Genomic DNA, 21,890 nt, shown 5'->3' with positions numbered 1-21,890 from the left:
ATCAGTTGCTTTTTAAAATGCTGTCATTTAAAGTAAAAACTACAAATAAACACAGGCGAACTTGGGGGGTGCTAGACCAGTGGGAGAGGAGTGAGGGACCCCTTTTGGAATGTCGTGCCTTTTCTCCATGAGCTTGTCCAGGACCTTTCATCCACTGCAAGGTGATTGGATGAATCAGATAGTGAATGAACCATAATCATGTGAGTATTTATGTTTCCTGATGAAGACTCAAGCAAGAAAAAATTTTCAGATGGCCCATTTACTCTGAATTTATAAATTTTGATGGCCTGGAAGGTAGTTACATCTCAGTGGAAGAGCACATTAACTGCCAGGCACCTGCAGAAGGCGTTTGAAGTCTTACAGTCTCTTTGTATGTCAGTCATCTTGCTCTGTTAGTCTAAGTTGATTTTGTATTTAATTTTGAGGTATTTGATGTAGGCAGAAGTTAAGGTTAGAAGTGAATTTGAGCATTTAGTGGGCAAGTGTAGGGAACGCATCGCTGATGTTCTGTTGGAGTCATGCATGATTGTGATGATTCCACAATTTTAGGTCTATGTCATCAGATGTCAGACATCATCGGAGAGTGATGGGGTGGCACAGCTAACATCTACCTCATGGATAGGAAGTAAAGACTTAACCAACTTTTCTTCCGGTTTTTAAAATCCTGTTGGGGCATGGAAGTGGTGATCTTTAGTATAGGTAGCATCGTGTTGTGTTTGGTGTTACGAAGTTAGACTTTGAAGCAGAGTCAGCGTGTTTCCTGAAGACAGGAACAGATACATAGTTGGCATCGTATAGGTAAAGGAGTGAAAGAAAATGTCATTCTTTCTCCTTCTCTCCAGGTCGAGTGGTAAGTTAGAGGCTAATGTCTTCTGGCCCTGCAGTGAGGAACTAATACAGTCCAGAGACGGGTGGGGTGAGGGAGTGAGAATGTTGGAATGAGAGTTCCATGACTCCAGTGGGCAATATCTGAGCCATCGAGCTTTCCAGAAGGTAGCAGGGAGTCAGGTGGTGTTGCCTGGTTCTGCATTCCTATCATTTATTTATGCATCGTGCATTAGCTAACCAGACCAGGGGGTTCTCTTCTCATTTCCTCAAAGATATCCTCTGTCCAAGTAGCTTCAGAATTTATGTATGGTAGTATCTCCTCATTTTCAGTATTTGCATGTGCTTTGTTGCAAATTCTTACTCTTAGAGTCTCACACTCTGTGCACTGAATAGTCCTTATGCAGGGAAGTAAGGTTTCAGTAGATCTAGGGGCATAGAAGACCTGTCATATTTTCCCATGTCATTTATAGATACAGGTGTTGGCCCTGAGGTTAGGCCGTGGGAACTGCCAAAAATAGATTAAACCATAGGCTTCTATATGGGAAATGTCTTTTACACTTTTTATTGATAATACCGCACAGGTAGAGAAGTGCACTAATCCCAAGTGTATACCTTGATGGATTTTTAGCAAAGTGAGCAAACACCACACAGGGACTCTTGAAAGAGAAATTTATTGATAACTCTCTTTTTAAATTTTTTAGATTGCAGCCCGGGAGCTCAATATTTATTGCCATTTAGATCACAACTTTATGACAGCAAGCATACCTACTCACAGACTGTTTGTTCACGTACGCCGCCTTGTGGCAAAGGGATATAAGGTCAGCTTTGGCTTTGACTTGTGCAAACGGGATTGGGTTCCCTTCAGAGAGTGAAAACATGTTCTGTAAGGTGGTAGGTTGTAATTGGAATTCGGCCTTTGGGAAATGCAAGTGTGTCACAATTATTAGCATTATATCTTCATGAGTTTTTACTGTACTAGAATTTTAAGGTAAATTAAAAAAAAAAAAGTCTGTGATATTGTTTCTTAGTGATTTATCCACACTTGCAAGCTCTTTGTGGTGCTTATTACTTAAGCCCTACATCTGGACATTGTGGACAAATGTGTTTATTTTATATGTTTCAGAATTAACCTTTTAAAGTCTTCAAATGTGTTTCTTTAAAACAATTTCCATCAGGTTTGATACTCAGTATTTATTTTTGTTGAAGGTGGGAGTCGTGAAGCAGACAGAAACTGCAGCATTAAAGGCTGTCGGGGACAATAGAAGTTCACCGTTTTCCCGGAAATTGACTGCTCTTTATACGAAATCTACACTTATTGGAGAAGATATCCTTTTTGAATAGGAATTTTTCTCGTAAATGTTACAAAGGCTTTGTTTTATTTATTTATTTATTTATTTAAGATTTTATTTATTTATTTGACAGAGAGACACAGTGAGAGAGGGAACACAAGCAGGGGGAGTGGGAGAGGTAGAAGCAGGCTTCCCTCTGAGCAGGGAGCTCGATGCGGGGCTCGATCCCAGGACCCTGGGATCATGACCTGAGCCGACGGCAGACGCTTAATGACTGAGCCACCCAGGCGCCCCTGCAGGGATAAGGTCTTAAAAGATACTGTGTGAAAGCAGTATTTCTTTTTATGGTTTATTACAAACCTGCTTATTTAGAGACCTGCTTAACTTCTACCCAAATTATTTAGAGACCTGCTTAACTTCTACCCAAATTGTGAAGACCGTTTTGTTCCAATAATATCATGAATAGAAACAGCTATTACACAGAGTAGACCCCAAACCATTAATAGTTCTCTGCTGTTCTAAGCTGATCAGCCTGTAGGAACCTGGTAATTTTATTGCTGCTTTTGCCTGAACTTGAAGCCTGCTCCTAAAATGGTACACCTCCCTGCTTCTCTTTTGCCATTGCTATAGTTCTTACCTGCTGATGCCTAAGTTGGTTGTTTTCGGATTGACTTCTGAAAATGTCCCAAATCAGCATTTATCTCTGAGAATTTAATTAACGGACTCCCTACATATGCATACATGCATACACATATTATGTGTCTATTTTCTTCCTTGGTTTTCTTTTTTCATGTCTTTTAAAAATTCTCGTGCTTTTTCTCAGAGCTTTAGGCACCTTAAAGGAGGAAAGTAATTTACACTATTTTAGTGTATTCATGCTTTGACTTGTGGAATTAAGCATTGTGGGACTGTTAAGGATTCAAGTCTTAGCATTATCCAAGTAAAGAAGCAGATTAATATTTGAGCTTCCGCAAGGGTACTCTCCTAGGCCCTTTGGGAAGTGAGAAGATAATAATTGTTTGTCCTTACAAGCCTCCTATCTTAGGGAAGATAAGGCACGTAACTATGATCAGAGTAAATCAGAAGAATGAAGGCTGTATGGAAGATTTTGCACAGAGCAAAAATGTCTGGGAAAATGAAGCATTATTTTAAAGGAGAAAGCAGTTAATGGGAATGTAGCATATAATTTTCTTTAATGATTATTACATGTGAACCCTTTAGTCAAGCTGGATGATGCTGTAAATGTCGATGACATAACGACTGATACTTCTACCAGCTTTCTTCTGTGTATCTGTGAAAATAAGGAAAATGTTAAGGACAAAAAAAAGGGGAACATTTTCTTTGGAATCGTGGTAAGTGCATTGTAGGTAAAGACGAATGATAGATGTTCATGGTAGGTATCTCTGTGAGTACTCATGTAGGGTTTACAATAAGACTATCTGATGAAATGTGCCCTCAAGTAATTGTACTAGAAAAACATTTTTCCTTATAATTTTGTATGTTAAATCACTAGTTAAGATTTTCTCATATGGCTACTTGGCACTCTGTGCTATGGAGACATCCAGGTAGTTTCTGTCCATGTGCTCCGTGAGTTTGGGTTCAAGATGGACCCAATGATAAGCATGGGTATGGATAAGAAACAGCAGAAGGAAACACTAAGCCAACACATGCACAGATAGTAAAGGGTTTTGCAAATTTCCTCTAGAAATTTGAAGTTAAACACATGATGATGGGATTGTTGTATATAGATTTGGAGGAGAGGGAATAGTTAGGGGGAAATGATACTTGGCAAATACAAAACTCTATACTTAATGACATTAGGAATACTTATAGTCATTCTTCTAGAGAAATACAATTTGTGAATCGTAGTTTTATTGATTTTGCCGTCTAGCAATTTGTGAATAAATTTGCCCATTTACAGACCTACCTGAACTCTGCTCAAAACCTCAAATTTTTTAGTGCCCTTCAGAACTATTAGACTCCCTCGTTCTGTTGTAGGTGAAGCCAAAGTAGGATTCCTTGCCTAAGTAGTAACTCATTCTCTTTGTTTTTTCTAACTTTTGCAATCAGCTGCAATATCAACAAAAATTCTTACAACCCAGATGTCTCCAAAGTACTTTTTAATACCTAATTCTGGTTGGATAAGTTTGTGCTAACTTGACATTTGCTTAGCCAATAGACCTTTGTCTCAGGGAGCTAGCATTACTGTTGGGTGAATGTTTTTTTTTTTTTTATCCTTGAGAAGTCCTTTTTGTCTAGCCATAGGCAAATTGGGTCTATTTACAAATAGTAAGGTTATTTGTCTTTAAGCTTTAATATGTGTAACGTGCTATTTTATATTTACCCTAAACTCAGTCTAAAGAACAGAGCTGATCATATACAATTCCTCCTTAGTGCTTAGTGCTTGCTGCCAGGGTTAATCATTGTGTATGAAAATGGGAAATTCCTCTCACGTGTTTTCCTGGGTCCTATCCTTGACCTCAGTGACCGCTTTTGGGCTGATGACATCCAAAGCTGTGGGCCCGGGCTGCACCTCTCTCCTGAGAGCCAGCCTCCTGCACCCAACTTTTTGCTGGGTACGGCACTTAGAATTTGTCCTCACTCCTCAAACTCAGTGTGGCTGCGATGGATCTCTTCTTTTTTTCCCCTCAGTACTATTCTTGCCGGGTTTTTCCCTGTTGTAATGAGTGTCATGAGTTCTCTGTCCCTCCGTAAGAGTTATCTTCTAGATAGTGGCAGTGTCAAATCAAAGGTTTTAGTGTTGATAGTACTGCTGCAATTATGCCCTTGACCTTCACTCTGGGTGGTGCACAGTTTTATACAGACTAACTTTGGGGTTCTTAGTGTCACATATCGCATCGTAATAGATGTTGTGGGTGTTATAATATAGACCATTTCTCTGATTTAAAAAAGGCAAAGGGGAATTAGGCTGATAAATTTGTTACCTGAACTTCCGTAACTAGCTTTTGTAAATGTTTGGTTTGTAGATTGGGAGATAAATTTACTTAAGTATACTAATATACTTATAGTCCAGCTATCTGGGTACTAGAGAAGGTCTCTTGGCTAGAATTAAGGAAGTTCCTTGAGCCAAAAATGAGGGCCTTCAAAAAATTATAAAATATTCAAAAGAAAAAAATTCATAAAACAGAGTGCATAATTGCAGTAATTATAGTAATGTGAGACAACCACCTAGGTCAGGAAATAGAATATTGCATAGAGAAAGGCCCCCTCCCTTCAGCAGAGGTCATTGTAATCCAGACTTTTATGATAATAATTTCCTTGCTTTTACGAGACCAGTGCTCTAACCCCTGAGCTACGGAGCCCCGTCATTTCCTTGCTTTTAGTTCCAGTTTTACCACCTTAAACTATGTACAAATGTAAATATATTGTATCTTTTTGGATCTTGCTCCTTTTGTTTACAAACTACTATTTGTATATGAGATTTATTTATCTGTGTTACTGTAGTTGTGTTTTCATTGTCATTGCTGTGTTGTATTTCATTTTATGATTTACACTTTATTCAGTCTTCTATTAATAGACATGTGGGTTCTTGTTAAATTTTGGTTGTGCAGAGAATGCTGTTAGAAACCTTTTTGTGCATGCCTTGTGGTATACATACCTCTCAGTATATACCTCGGGGAGGATTTGCTGAGTTGTGATACTGGATGCTCACGACTTGTCGAGAAAATACCATGCTGTTTTCCCAAGAGGCTGTGTCAGTTGACTTGGTGTCGGCAGTGTTTGAGTGTAGGGATGAGTGTAGCTAATGCCGTCTGTGCCGTCTGTAACTAGTGCCATGCATTTCTTAAGCATCAGCAGTGGACGAGAGCGTGGCCTATGGAGTGAGGCCACATGACCCTTGGCTCCACCACTTTATCACCCTTCAGCCTTCCGTAGATTACTTACCACCTCTCCCAAACCATGATTTTTTCCAGCTTATCTTTGCTATGGCTTAGGATGATAGGGGGTAGCTTTTAGTTTTCATGGTTATTTCCCTGGATAGATTCTCTAGTTGAGATTCATTCAGAGTTTGTTGTATTTGTGCTTTTTGGTTTTTTTTGCAAAAATTATACTTTTATTGATTAATTTTATATAATGAAGTAGAAATTTACTACTACTCTGATGGCCACGTTACTAGGAACATATTGCTTTTAGTGATGACAACTGCTAATTGTACAGTACTGTGTAGTTCACAAAGCATGCACGTTTGTTTTATAATTTGACTCTTGCAGTAATCTGAAGATTAAAGTAGGCTGATTTATTCCCACTTCACGAAGAAGGAACTGAGGGTTTTGGGACTTGTCAGAGTCATTCTGTCAGTTTTGTTGGATCCAAGACTTAGAGTGTCTCTAAAAATCCCATCTAGCATAGCTTAGATATTGGTGAGTCTGACTTCCTACCTAAGAATCTTGGAAAGTACACAGGTTTTCAAATACTTTAGAAATGGACTACATACTAAAGAGTGTATCCTCTTTACCACATTCCCATGTTTGCTTATAATGTGTCAGGGTTATAATTGGGAAAACTATTTTGTCTGTGACGTAGTGTTTTTGTTTTCAGGGAGTACAGCCTGCCACAGGTGAGGTGGTGTTTGATAGTTTCCAGGACTCTGCTTCCCGTTCGGAGCTAGAAACTCGGATACTGCGCCTGCAGCCGGTGGAGCTGCTGCTTCCCTCCCACTTGTCAGAGCCAACAGAGACGCTCGTCCACAGAGCCACAGCTGCTCGGTAAGATGGCACATCACAGAAAAGAACACTGATTTTGAAACTCAGATTTGATTCCCAAACTGGTACTTATGCAACTTATTAAGGTTGTTGAAAAGTTTTTACTTAAAAAATATTTTAACAGGAGTGGAAATGTCAAAAAAGAAAACTAAAATTACCCCTAATATCACCTTAATGTAGGATTTTTAAAGTGGTTTTATATTATTTGGTAATTAATCTTCAGTTTCTGGAGGTAATTTAGAGTTCATTTCTTATAAAGGTTAAATAAATTTGAAAATGCTTTATCTGTGCTGCAAGTTTTAATTTGTGGCTCTGTCTAGGACTTGTATTTATTCGATCTAAGGTCACACTTCTTATTGATGAGGCAGTATGCTAGGCACTGTGGTATACAGAAGGAGAGGATGTGGTTGTGGTCTATGTCTGGCAGGCTTTATAATCCAGCAAGAGATGCAGATGTGTACTACCTAACTGGATTCACAAAGCCTGATGTATTAAGGGACAAACATGAAGGTACCTTGTTGGGACCATTCCATCCTGCTACGTGGTGGAGTGTCGGGGGAGAAAAGACACTGGAAAGGCGGGCTGGGGCTCCAATGGAGAGGATTATATGTTGAGGAATTTGGACTTTAGACTAGGCAAGAGAGTCCCTAAAGATTGTTATTTAGTAGGTTGACAGATCAATTAGAAAGTCAAACTAATTGATTTAGTGAAGTTCCATGTATTTTTTTATTCTGCGAGTTTAGAGTGTTCTGTTCTCATTTGGATTGAACTTCTTTCTAAGTAGCTTTCATAATGTATTTTTTTGGTTATACTACTAATTCTTGATCATTTAGGAAAAACTGGGAGTTACCAAAAAAAATGAAGAGCTAAAAATAAGTCAAATCCTATAACACAGAAATAATTACTCCTAAATGTTTTGGTGTGTTGTTTCTATGCATGTATATCACCTTTTTTGTTTTAGAAACTTGGATTCATGTTGCAAAATCAGTTTGTGTCCTGGTTTTTTACCTAAAATTTCCCATACTTTTTTGTGGAAGATTTTATTTTATTGTGGAAAATTTCAGACATATACAAAATTATACAGAATAGTGCAGTGAACACCCATGAATCCATCAAGCACCTTCAGCATTGCTCAACTCAGTTGATTTCATTTCATCAATATCCCTACTCCCTCTCTCCTTGAATTATTTATTTGAAGCAAATTCTAGAGGACATCACTTCATCTCCTAATATTTCAGTAGGTAGTCAGTAAAAACAAAATGACTACGTACCACTCAGTCATGTAAATGGATAATTTATCCATTCCCCTTTTGTTATGTTGCATTCACTTTTCAGTTTTACAAATATTGCTGTGATAAATACCCATGCATAGAAATATTTGTGTGCATTTCTGATTATTTTCTTTTTTCTTTTTTTTTTTAAAGATTTTATTTTTATTTATTTATTTGAGAGAGAGAGAGCACAAGAGGGGGGAGCGGGAGAGGGAGAAGCAGACGCCCTGCTGAGCAGGGAGCCCGATGCGGGACTCGATCCCGGGACTCCAGGATCATGACCTGAGCCGAAGGCAGTTGCTTAACCAACTGAGCCACCCAGGCGCCCCTCTGATTATTTTCTTAAGCTAAATTCCTAAAAGTGGATTACTGGGTCACAGGGTATAAATATTTTATGAAGCTCTTGGTTGCTTGCTAGAATGGTCATATCTGTTTATACTTCTACCACTACTGAATAGTAAGAGAGTTGCTTGAACCTTGCTAACATTGGATCACTTAAACAATTTCTGCCAATTGGATAGATGAAAAATTCTGCATCAAGTCCCCTTATTTTATTATCCTCTTCTGACAGTGAGCTAAAACTTGAATAATTAAAAGTGAGACAGTAGACTAATAAGGGGTGCTGCTCTTGAAGACCTAAAAAAATTAATAAAATCTCAAAAAATTTTTAAGATAGTCTTCTAAAACTATTTCCAATATTTTGTGTCTGGTTTTCATTTTTCTTTATAACTGTGTGTATATTCACTTGACTTAGGTATAACTGTGACTAAAGTCAGTCAGTTGAATCAACACTTCCATTTTTCTTTGGGTCTAAAATGAGTCTCTTGTAAGCAGCATATTGATGGGTCTTGTTTTTTTATTTTTATTTTTTAATTTTACTTTTATTTTTATTTATTTATTTGACAGAGAGAGAGACAGCGAAAGAGGGAACACAAGTAGGGGGAGTGGGAGAGGGAGAAGCAGGCTTCCCTCTGAGCAGGGAGCCCGATGTGGGGCTCGATCCCAGGACTGTGGGATCATGACCTGAGCTGAAGGCAGATGCTTAACGACTGAGCCACCCAGGTGCCCTGGGTCTTGTTTTTTTTTTTAAAGATTTTTTTTTATTTATTTGAGAGAGAGAGAATGAGAGACCGAGAGCACGAGAGGGAAGAGGATCAGAGGGAGAAGCAGACCCCCCGCTGAGCAGGGAGCCCGATGTGGGACTCGATCCCGGGACTCCAGGATCATGACCTGAGCTGAAGGCAGTCGCTTAACCAACTGAGCCACCCAGGCGCCCCCGGGGTCTTGTTTTTTTAATCCATTGTGATACCGTATGTCTTTTTTGATTGGAGCATTTAGTCCATTTACATTCAGAGCAATTATTGATAGGTACAAATTTAGTGCCATTGTATTACCTGTAAAGTCACTGTTCCTGTAGATTGTCTCTGTTCCTTTCTATTCTTTGTTGGTTTTGGTCCTTTTCCTGCTCAAAGGGTCAAATATTTCTTGTAGGGCTGGTTTAGTGTTCATGAACTTTGGTTTTTGCTTGTCTTGGAAACTTTCTCTCCCTTTCTATTCAGAATGACAGCCTTGCTGAATAAAGTATTCTTGGCTGCATACTTTTCCCATTCAGCACGTTGAATGTTTCATGCCATTCTCTTCTGGCCTGCCAAGTTTCTGTGGACAGGTCTGCTGATAACCTTATGTGTCTACCCTTGTAGGCTGTGGACCTTTTGTCTCTAGCTGCTTACAGAATTCTATTTTTATCTTTGTATTTTGCAAGTTTCACTATAATAGGTCTTGGTGTTGACCTGTTTTTGTTGATTTTGAGGGAAGTTCTTTATGCCCCTTGGACTTGATTGCCTGTTTCCTTCCCTAGATTATGGAAGTTCTCAGCTGTAATTTGTTCAAATAAACCTACCCCCTTTTCCCCGCTCTTCTGGGACTCCTGTGATGCAGATATTATTGTGCTTTGTGGAACTGCTGAGTTCCCTAAGTCTGTATTTGTGATCTAATAGTTTTCTTTCTGTCTTCTTTTTGGCTTATTTTCCATTATTTTATCTTCCATATCACCTGTTCTGCCCTTTGCTTCTTCCATCATTTTGATTACATCCAGTCAGTTTTGCATCTCAGTTATAGCATTTTTTATTTCAACCTGACTAGTTTTTATGTCTTTTAGAATACTAGCCCAGCTAGTATTATTCTGACTGTTGTTCTAAATTCTTGTTCAGATATATTGCTTATATCTGTTTTGAGGAAATTTCTGGCTGTGATTCCTTCTTGATCTTTCTTTTGGGGAGAATTTCTCTGTCTTGTCCTTATATCTGGGCTTCTGTCTTTTGCGTTTTATGAAAGTTTGTTATGTTTCCTGCTCCTGAGAATAATACTACATTAAGAAGGGGTCCTACACTGTCTAGGGCCTGGCACTTCGGGAAGTGTTTCTGGTGTATGCTGTGTGCAGTCTGCTGTTGTGTTTTGGTTGCTCTTTGTTACAGGTCAGTCCTCTACAGAGTTCTTCCTTGCTTGCAGTGGGAGTGTTTGGACCTTTAACTAGGTGTGCTTTAATTTCTTTGTTAACATAAGCCTGATTTAAAAAAAGAAAAGAAAAAGAAAAAAAGCCTGATCCAAGAAAAGGAAAAGGAACATAAAAGCAAACAGACAAACAAAAAACTGTAAGCCTGATTCTAAAGAAAAAGAAAGAAGGAAAATAGAAAAAAAAGAAAAAAGCATGATCCAAAAAATAAGAAAAGGAAACCAACCAACCAACACACAAAAAACTATAAGCCTCATTCCAAAGAAAAAAAAATAAAAGCCTGGTCCTATTTCCACCAGAACTGAAGCTGACTCTTTGGAGCAGAGCACTCTGTGATCGGTAGACCTGCTACCTGCAGGGGGCCTGTGTTGGTCTTCTCAGGGAGAGGCCTGTGGCCCTGGCTCAGAGTCAGACCTGCTGGAGCAGAGGGGCAGGATTTGGTGTAAGTGACTCCAGCCTCCACCGGAGGCACTGTGTCTCTCTTAAGTTCGACAGTGCTGGTTTGGGGAGGGGGGTAGGGTAGGCAGGGGAGAGTGGAAGATGGCATAACCCTGCCCTCTTGTCCCCAGGAAAGGGAACTCGCAGGTACTGCTGTTCAGGAGGTCCTCCCAGAAAAGTGAATGATCTCCCCTCCTGTGTCCCAGGCTTTCCTCAGATCCCTGCTCTCAGCCTGTCTGTGTCCTGCTGTGGGCACACCCGGCCCCACAGTTCTCCTGTGTTTTATCTCTGGCCAGCAGCTAGGATTCAGATGGCAAAGCACGGACCCACTCCCCTCCCCTGGAGGAGAGCCTTGCAGCACTGTGCCTGTCACCGTTCTGTTCCAGAGAAGCGGCTACATGCCCGGGTAGCTGCCTGGAGTCTACAATGAAGCAGAGTGAAGAGCTGAGACCAGGCTATGTGTCCTCTGCACGCGCCTCTATGGCCTGCTGCTGAATGGCTGCTCAGTGGTGCCCGGCAGGCCTTTTGTCCTTGGAGAGGCAAAATGTCCTCTTTTATTTATTTATTTAAAAAGATTTTATTTTTCATTTGAGACAGAGAGATACACACACACACACACACACACACACACACACACACCACCCCCCCCCCCCCCCCCCCCAGGAGCAGAGGCAGAGGTAGAAGCAGACTCCAGCCGAGCAGGGAGCCCGATGCGGGGCTCGATCCCAGGACCTGGAGATCATGACCTGTGCCAAAGGCAGATGCTTAACCATCTGAGCCACCCAGGCGCCCCCAAAATGGCCTCTTCTACATGTACTCTAAGAAGAGGAGTGTTCTCTCCCAGTGTGACCCAGGGGATCCCCACACTGTGGCATTGTGTGTGAACCCTACGTGCTGCTCTCTCTCCTGCTCTCCCTCTCCCTGATTTTTCTCTGTGAAAAGGGCTCTCTTCCCTGAGTGGCACCACGGCTTTTCTCTCCCCCAGTTCACGTCTCAGAACCTCGCATCTGCCATGTCCTCTCCTTCCCATTGTGCAGATTGTTTTCTTAATCCTCAGATCAGTTTCCTAACTAGGAATGAGCTGATGTTGACTTAACTGTGTGCAAGGGACGAGGCAAGTTCAGGGTCCCCCTACTATTCTGCCATCTTAACTCAAGCAGCAGCACTTCCGTTTTTCTGATTTCCACTTTTTTTTTTAACAAAATAATAAAGGCAAAAATTAAATAGGAAAATATTCCACAAAGACATTGCCAAAAATGAATTTTTTTGCTGGCAAACAGCATTGCCTGTGATATTCCTTAATGTTTATTCATCAAATGAGATTCAGAAGCCAGTTGGTATACTAAAGATAGTTTGGGTGTCATATGTGGGTTTTTCCAAATTTGATGGCTGCCTTTGTCTTGTTTTAATTTATATTTCTTTGCTTAGCACTGAGAGTATGTAATTTTTCCTATTTTTATTGAGCACATGTAATTTTTATTTTTTTCGCATACTGGACCAAGCAAAGTCAAAAGTTAATCTACATTTCTGTGTCTAAAGCTAACCTTTATCTATGGGCAGAATGGAGTGCTAGAGATTCAAAAGTCAAGCAGTCAAACATTGTGGCTCTTGTAACATGAGGTTGGGTTGGAAATGGGCTCTTACCCTTAGTGATTTTGGTGCTCAACTACGTTGTCATTCAGTTTCCTTTTCTTTAAAATAGGGGTAATAAGACTGCTTACCTCATATGATTGTTGTGAGGGTTAAATAGATTAATATAGGTAAAATGTTTGCAATAGTGGCTGGCATAGAAAGCTCTCTATGGGGGGAAATCGTTCTCTCTATTATCAGTTATTTTGTTATTGTTCCTGTCAGCCATTGTCTTTTTAGATATTGCCTCTGCCCCATTCTCTTCTGGAATTCCTTCTTATTCTACTCCCTGTGCATGGCCCTTTATGGTGTTATCTTCTACCTACAGCTGTCTGAAACAAATGTCTCTCCTATTTTTGTTTTTTTTGGCCCTTGGGGATTTCCTCTTTTTTTGTTGTTGTTTTTTGACTCTTTTTAAGAAACTTTTTTTAAATTTTGTTTATTTTTTGACAGAGGAAAAGAGAGCACAAGCAGGGGGAGCGGCAGGCAGAGGGAGAGGGAGAAGGCTCCCCGCTGAGCAGGGAGCCCAACATGGGGCTCGATCCCAGGACCCTGGGATCATGACCTGAGGCAAAGGGAGACACCTAACCAACTGAGCCACCCAGGCACCCTGAAACATTTTTTATTATATTTTAATTCACGATTTCTATGTGTTTTTAGTAGACTGTTTGGATCAAACAAGTGTCCATGCTTACAGTAGCATTCCTTTATTTTTGTACTTAGATCTTTCCCCATTCTGAAGCTACTTCAGTAATCATCTGTATTTTATTCAATTTAATTTTCTTTAAAATTTTATCTAATTTTTAGCATTTAACTGTTTTTCTTTATTGTACTTTCACTGTGTAAGGTGTGGTCCTACCTTGATTTCCCCCGTGAATGCTAGTGGGTCCATTTTAGCATTCATAAAACTTACCCTTCATCAGCCTGAGATACAAATCATAGCCATATTTAAAAAGAAAAGAGAAGGAAAAAAAATCAACAATGAGGATAGGAAGTGCTTTTAATAAGGTATGAACAACATAGCTTGACAAAATTTTGTTCCATATTTACTACGAGTAAACCGTATAGCCTTAAAATTTCAAGGAGAAAAGTTGTTTTATTTTTGATGGATTCTTAATCTGTTTTAAACAATAAGTAGATTCTTGTGTCTCAGACTTAGCATCCCCTCTTTTTCTTCTGCTGTAAATCTGGAGGTAAAGAGAGTAGTTTTTGTCAGTTGCTGGTTGATATTTTATTAATATTTAAGAAATAATAAAGCTGTGTGAGAAAATGCAGAAGAATGGCTTGGAATTATGGAATATGCATTTTAAAATACTAAGTTTTTTTGTATTCTTTGGCCACAAGAGGTCTCCAAAGGATTTTCTATTCTGTGGGTTATCATTTAAAGACTATTGGGACCTTCACATTTATTTTTATATCGCCAGGTAGACTTACTTACTTTGTATCTTATGGCAATTACGGATAGCTACATATTAGTCAAAAATGGTACTAAGATAAAATTGTTTCTAAATAATGATAAACAGTTTTTCTTAGGTTAATTATTTTTATTTATGTAAAATGTGTTTATAAAGCTTCAGTTTGGATCTTAGGAAATCATTTTTACTATACTTTGTTACCCTTCCCATTTGTGGTAAGAATATATAGAAAGAAACAGAGGGAAAGAGATGATTTTAAGCACTGTATTAGCTGCAGTTAAGATGGCTTTAGTTTAGAGAATGTTACATGTTTATAAAACTTGTTGAGAGGAAGACTATAGAAAACAATAAACCAAAATTAGTCTTTGTTTACTAGTTCTCAAAGAAACTGATATTTGAGGCAAATCATATGAACAGAGCAGATGATGCTCAATTTTGTGATCAGAGAAGTGAGGGCTTCCTGAGCCTAGCACAGCCAAGGAAGGCTTTGTGAAAGAGGTGGGCTGCGCGGGTGACATTTGCAGGATGGGAGGCTTTGTACTGGTAGTGGAGGAGGGAAGGGTGTGCTGTGTGTGTGTGTGTGTGTGTATGTGTGTAAACAGGATGAGTTCTGAGGCACTTAGGCTGGAAATATTAGAGGAGGTGTGAAGACAGAGGGGAGACTTTTCTAGTTGGAGGTGAACTTTAAAGTTGAGAATGGAGGAAGAAGGGGTCAAGAACCCTAAAATCCAGCAAAGGGGTCTGGAATCCTAATGGAAGTCAGTAAGGTTTCTGGGCAAAAGAATGGCATGATAGAAGAGAAGAGGTGAGTCTACAACCTAAGACAGGAGAATTGAACTTTAAAAAAATAAACAATTCCCCTAATGGGAAAAAGAATAAGACCAGGAAGTTTAATGGATATCATAGTTGGGAGTAGGGGGAAGAAAAATAGAAAGAAACAGAAAGGAAGGGGATAAAGAGCGAAGTAGAGAGCCAGGGCAAGGTAGGGATATGTAGTTATAATTTATTTGTTGCAAATGATATGGCCAGTGGTATGTGTTAATTTTATACAGTATTGACTCTTAAAATTTTCTGAAGCTGCACGATATTCAGATAGTTGGTTATAAATTAATCCTAACCAGTTGGTATCATTTATCATTTATTCTTCTTATGGAAGAATGTCCTTCAGTACTACAGTGATTGAAGCAATTTGGCTTATGAAATAAATGCTTGAACATATTAGCATTTACTGAAAGATAGATGTTTATGTTGCAGATTTGAAGAAAACATTCAAATCTTGGTGTTGGGGAGTAAGAATGACCCCTGCTGTGGATGCTTCCAGTGTTAGAAAGAGAAATACATTATTATGTCTTTGTATCCACGGAGGACCTTAAATTTTCTAAGGTTTAACCAAAATCAGTATCTGACATGATTGTTTATAATGGAGATTTATACCATCTGAATGTCATTTATACATGTTTGCAGTGTTTTAATTTTGTGTTTCTCTTTTATTAAATTAATTTGTGTTAGAGATTGATTCCTACTTGGTGTTCTTATACTTTGATTTTCAAATTTTTAATGGAAAATGTATCAAAATGAAATTATTGCTGTGAAACTATGTGCATAATTATCAGAGAAATTGTTATGTAAACTAGGTATCTGTTATGGCTGAGATCCAACTTTTTTCTGATGTTATTAGTTGAATTTAGCATTAGTTAAAAAGTATCAAATCTTGAAGGACGAGAGGAAAAAAGTAGACAGGTATTACTGATTAACTTGGTTAAGAGGAAGTGCTCCACACATAAGAAATGTTAAGTGGCCAGTACTTGATGGTCTGAATTTAGTGATTGCAGTCTCCCAGTTTGTTCTCTGAGAGTTTAATAAGCTCAGTTTCTTGGACTTTTATGACATCATTACTGGGATCCAAGTAAATGTGGCATGTATCAAACACTGGCTGGCATGCAAAAGAACCATAAAGCCCCTATATTTAGTGGGAAGGTGAGGCTGGGTACGGTGAGGGCATTTAAGGGAGTGTGAACACAGGATGCAGTAAGGGATTGTGAACACTGAGTGTTCAGGTGTGTATGAGCAGAGGATCCTGGGACAGAATCTAGCCCTTAAGAACTGCTCAGTGAATGTTTGCTCTATGGCAGTGTGTTTAAGGATAGGGGGGAAGACTACAGCTGTTTTATGGAGGATGCTAGGCACTAGCAGAAAGAATTTGTGCTTTATTTTGATGTTTCTCCACTTTGGCCTGCTGACTCCTTTTATTTATTATTTTGTGTTAGAATTTTCTTCTTTTAAATTTGTTAAATTACAGAGGTAGTACATGTTTTTTTGTAAAAGTAAAAAATACCTATTTTATTTTATTTTATTTTATTTTTTGAAGTTTATTTTTTTAGTAATCTTTACACCCAGCAGGGGCCTCGAACTCATGACCCGGAGATCAAGAGTCGCACACTCTACTAAGTCAGCCAGGCATCCCCCAAATCCCTGTTTTATTTTATTATTTTTTAAGATTCTTTTTTCTTCTTTTTAATTAATTAATTAATTAATTATTTTTAGGGAGGGAGGGTCAGGGGAGGGGCAGAGGGGGAGAGAACTTCCCCAGCAGGCTCCACCCCCAGCACAGAGCCCACGGCAGGGCTCAATCTCACCACCTGAGCCAAAATCGAGTTGAATGCTTAACCGACTGAGCCAGCCAGGTGCCCCAAAAAATACCTATTTTAAGGGAAAAAATTATTGCTAACCTCCCCACCCAATTTGATTTAAAGTATTTTTATTACAGTGTGACTTTAATATTTATAAACTTAGATTTTCATGTTTTAGGTTTATACCTTTTTTTTAGAGTAAAAAAGTCATAATGAAATTTGAGATTAAAATCAAACAAATATATTAAGCTCATAAACTATAGGTGAACGATAGTTTGGTACAAAGGATGATGTTCTTGTCTGAAAATAAACTGCTCCTCCCAATTTGAGTAGGATGTGTCCCCCACTGAGGACCAGGTTCTTTGCAGTTCAATATTTCTATACTATGATGTGCTGTGTAAAGACTCAGCTGTTTCCCACTGTTTATGTCTTTGAACCATGGTGTAACTTAAGTGATTTGCCCACCACTTTCATTGTAAGACTGCCTCCTTTTTCTTTTTTTCTCATTGAACCTTTAACACCTGAAGTGCTCTTATTGCTAATGTGGTGTTAGCGTAAAGAGAAATGTAGGAACTAAAGCTTGTGGCAGCATTCCTTTTAAAAGTTGGTAATCCAGTTGATCTAGGATAGTGTTTTTCAAACCAAAGGTCGTGAAATCAGTTTGGTAGGTTGCAACTAACAGTGAAAAAAATAAATTTGAATTTATCAGAATGCTTCCCATGTAGTAAAGGTTAAATGTTTCATGAAATGCTTTCTTTCAGTTTTATCTGTCTGTGCGTAATCTCTGTCTATATGTATGCCTTCTGATCCTCTTTCCAGTCCTTACGAAGTTTATAATTCTCCAGGAAGGGAATTAAACTCCTAATGTGATGTATTAATTAAATGTTATCTTAGATTATCTTACATGCACATTCTTACTACCTAAAACTGATCAGATATTGCCTGGAAGTATATTTTTAAATAGCACAAATGAAAGGTAGTTAGCATTTAAAGACTGTGGATTGAAAATTCTAAAGCTGACTTGACTCGCAGACCACATATTGCCTACATAGCAAATGCAGAAGTGACAAATTATTAGAAGTAATGAGGATTCATCAAGATTGTTAAATATAATCAATATATGCAAATGAATAGTATCTTAATACGGCAGCAACAAATAATAAAATTTTTAAAAAAAGATACCACTTGGAATAGCAACAAAAGCAGTATTATTTAGGACTGTATTCACCAAAAGAAAAACAAGACCTTAATGAAGAAAATTTCAAAACTTTATTTAAAGATAATAAGAACTAAATAGTGGAAAGAGGTGTATTAAAAACATGTAATTAGCGAATCAAACCTGCGATTTTAGAACTTTTTATGGTGTAGACAGATTCTTAATTTGATATTTGGATTAAAAATGTGGGTTGATTTAACAGGAGCTCTTGGGTTGTGGTGATGCTTATAGGTGTAATATGTTTGAAGGTGGAGGGGATATGACTTAAGTTAGGGCAATGTGCTGGAGTACGTTGTAAAGCCAGTATGTGTCACGATTACCTGTTTCCTGTCATTTAGATTATGTGTCTTTGAGCTAAATCTAATATAAATGGGACCATTGCTTGAAGAAAAAGAAGATTCAAACCAGAATTTTAGGCAAATACAGATGATGAATTTAAGGCCTAGAAAGGTCACTTAAACTCCCTGAAGATGGATTACTCTCCATTTTTCATGATAGCATACTGTTATTTTTATTTATTTATTTATTTATTTATTTATTTATTTATTTATTTATTTATAAAGATTTTATTTATTTATTTGACAGAGAGAGAGATAGCGAGAGAGGGAACACAAGCAGGGGGAGTGGGAGAGGGAAAAGCAGGCTTCCCGCCAAGCAGGGAGCCCGATGCGGGGCTCGATCCCAGGACCGTGGGATCATGACCTGAGCCGAAGGCAGACGCTTAACGATTGAGCCACCCAGGCAACCCTGTTTTTATTTTTTTAAAGCTTTATTTATTTATTGGAGAATGCAGGTGCGGGTGCGAGTAGGGTGAGGGGCAGAGGGAGAGGGAGAGAAGCAGACTCCCTGATGAGTGTGGAGCCCAGCACAGGGCCCAATCCCAGGACCTGGAGATCATGACCTGAGCCAAAATCAAGAGTCGGATGGACTGAGCCACCCAGCAGCTCTAGTAGCTTACCTTTTTAATTAAGATATTTTATTCTGCCTTCAAGTTCTTGTTACTAATTTAGCTAGCAGTAAATTCTAATTGATAATTCTTTTCTTATCTGTATTATTTTAGCTCATGACTATCTGTATTGATAGATATTTCCAGTAGATTTTCAGTTTATTGATACATCCCCTGAGTATGCATTATTATACATTCATTCATTCTTAACATTTATTGGGTGCTTGCTGTGTGCCAAGTTCATTATTAGATAGTGAGGATCTGAAAATGAACAAGATCCTTACCTTCCCAATTCTTAAAGTCTAGAAGGGTGGTAGTCATGGAAATAAATAATTATAATGAAAACACTGATTATTAAGGTCCGATAGAGTGACTGGTAGCATGAGGACATCAAGCTTTGCAGAAGGAGTTAGGGGAGGCTTCCCAGAAGAATAGGCCACAACTGAGACTTGAAAGATGACAGCCAGGCAGATGGAGGTGTAAACCACAGTGTGGTTTTCTTAGGGAATAGAAACGAGTGTGGTCTGCCAGGGTGGGCATGGCAGCCTGAGACAGGACAGATGTGGGGTTTGGAGAGAAAGGTTGTGTAAAGTGAAAAAGAACCAAGAGAGAAAGTAATATCATGGACGGGTTAGATAAAGAATTTCCTGTGAAGAAGACCGAGAACGAATGGCTGGTGGCAGAAACTGTATCATAAGGATCTTTTGTGTCCCCAGTACCTATCATAGTGGCTTGCATATAGTAGGTACTTAATAAATGACCAATGAATGATTAAAGAAGTGACTTTTGAGATAAGGGGGAAAATGGGTATTTCCTATGTGTTTTTCTTAGAAAAAATGATTTAGGGGTTTTATAAATACAGAGGATTGTTGTAGTAGCTGGGAATTCATACATATATGTGATGATAAATGTATATTTAAGTGGTATGGATGGAGCCAAGTCATTTACTTCTTTTGGAAAGACTGTATTAATTCCCTATCATTTTTTTCTATTGTTTTTAGTTTTTAAAATTAAAAAAAAAAATGTCACTTTCAAGTAGTTTATTTAAGCTTCTTGACATTTCCGTGGACATTCCTGTACAGTAAATACTAATGGGATCTACATGGCTAAGTTATCCTGGATAAGGAATTATGTAATATTTTAAAAATTGATATTGATGATGATCACCACAATAAGGCTAGTCCATCACCATGCATAGTTATACAATCTTTTTTTATGATAAGGACTTTTAAGATCTACTCTCTTAATAACTTTCAATGTATAATACAGTATCATTAACTATAGTCACCATGCTGTACATTTACATCCCCAATTGATAGTTTTTATATACGTAGTCAGCACTTTTAATGGGTGTGCTTAATATATATGAAATGGGTGTGTTCTTATATGTGAAAATCCAGATTTTAAAACATGGTAAATTAATAGGTCAATGTTACCGTACAAAAGTGTTTGCTATAGGGTTTATCTAAATTCTAAGCCTTTGTGCATTTTCATTGAGTCTAACTCCATAGGAATGTCTTTACTTGAAAAGTATAAATGGAGGGTACATGTAGTAAGCTTACTGATAGTAGTTGAATAGGAAGAAACCGCATTTGAAGAGTCTGGAGGAATGACTTAACAGATTAATACAGAAAACCCCCAAGCTGGGTCCAGACTGCTTCAACAGAAAGTTCAAAAGCATTGTGTGAGATATGCGTAATTGTTTTACTATTTCTGTATGATTTTTGTAAGTACACTTATTCATTTGAGGTTGAAGATTTATTGCATAAAGTATCCTAATTAAAGCATTTTATTCTGAAGTTACAAGATCACTGAGGTAGTAAGTGGCAAAGCCCACTAGATCCGCAGTCCTATTTGATGCTTCTGCTATCATTAAGCTATAACCTAACGGCAGTCTAAAACACGAATATCTCCATAATTGAGCCCTTAATACAGGTAGCCATCTGCCCATAGGCTCTCTTCAATTATTTCTTTCTTCCCTTTCCCTCTTCATAGTTCAGAAGGAGATTCCTTTTACTTTCTTCCCTTGTAGCAAAGTTTCCTTTCGCTATCTGTTTTAAATAAAAAAACACTTGAGGCTAGCTTGGTTCACAGCCTCTCTGAGCTTGCTTATGTCTAAGCCTTTGTGGACTTAGACTTATCCATTAGTCTTTTCAATGACTCCTTCCTGTCAAACCTCCCACTAAAGAGAGATTTCTTACTAATTTCCATTACTTTTCTTGATTACCCTGAGATTATTCTCTTATCTCTTGTTTTCAGGCCAGGACTTTCTTTTCTTTCTCCTCTTTTTTTGTGGGTTCTTTTTAACCACTAGCCCAAGTTTTGATCTCTAGAGCAATAAAAGTCTGTGAAGTCCTGCTATGTTTTTTCCCTCCAGCATTTTTCTTTCCTCTCTCTCTTACTCCTCCTTCTGTCTTCTGTTAGGTATTTGATTTAATATATAATTTGACTTAATATACATAATACTGAGGTTGATGATGTTTCTCCAGGTTTCCTTGGGATCTCCTGTACACCCCAACAATTTAGAAAACTCTAGCAAGTTCTTGGGACTCTTACCCTCAGTGTTATCTTGAATTCTTTCTTTTTGAACCTTCAGCTCTGACCAACTCTTCTTGGTCAGGCTGTGCTGGGCTCTGCATCTCATGGGAGTAGACGTGAACCCAGAACATAGCATGTAGTTATGCTAGGTTGCCCCCAACCCTAATAGGAAGGCTGGTAGAGAAGGGAATGCATGAGTGGATCTGCATTCCTTCCCTGAAGGCCATGTTGGACCATGACCATCCACAGGGTTAGTCCTTACTTGGTGGGGCCATTGAGATCAGGGGAGTGTCTAGCCAGGAAGGCCTGCACCTGACCCATCATGGCAGTGCTTTTTGAACTGTGGTCACAAGTCATTAATGAGTCGTGAAAACAATTTTTGGGTTGCACTTACCACTTTAAAGAATGAATTAGGGTAGTATAGAGTAGAAGATAGATGAACGCATTGTTTTTA

At 38.5% G+C, this 21,890-nt stretch overlaps 1 protein-coding gene across 6 annotated transcripts in view; it reads left to right on the top strand.

Moving 5' to 3' along the window:
- MSH3 (mutS homolog 3) overlaps positions 1 to 21,890 on the top strand; it is a 236,554-nt gene that overhangs the window by 67,307 nt on the left and 147,357 nt on the right. For all 6 annotated transcript variants that reach the window (XR_013445733.1, XM_078067114.1, XM_078067112.1 and 3 more), the window contains 4 exons: positions 1,530 to 1,646; positions 2,035 to 2,154; positions 3,326 to 3,469; positions 6,678 to 6,844. Coding sequence is in view for 5 of the 6 variants with exons in the window: in XM_078067114.1 (XP_077923240.1) it covers positions 1,530 to 1,646; positions 2,035 to 2,154; positions 3,326 to 3,469; positions 6,678 to 6,844 (548 nt within the window). In the remaining variant the exon portion in view is untranslated. The remainder of the gene's footprint in view (positions 1 to 1,529; positions 1,647 to 2,034; positions 2,155 to 3,325; positions 3,470 to 6,677; positions 6,845 to 21,890) is intronic.

Source organism: Halichoerus grypus, chromosome 2, assembly GCF_964656455.1.
Source record: "Halichoerus grypus chromosome 2, mHalGry1.hap1.1, whole genome shotgun sequence".
Taxonomy (NCBI): Eukaryota; Metazoa; Chordata; class Mammalia; order Carnivora; family Phocidae; genus Halichoerus; species Halichoerus grypus.
The sequence above is the reverse complement of the archived record's forward strand: the minus strand, read 5'-3'. Positions and strand labels throughout refer to the sequence as shown.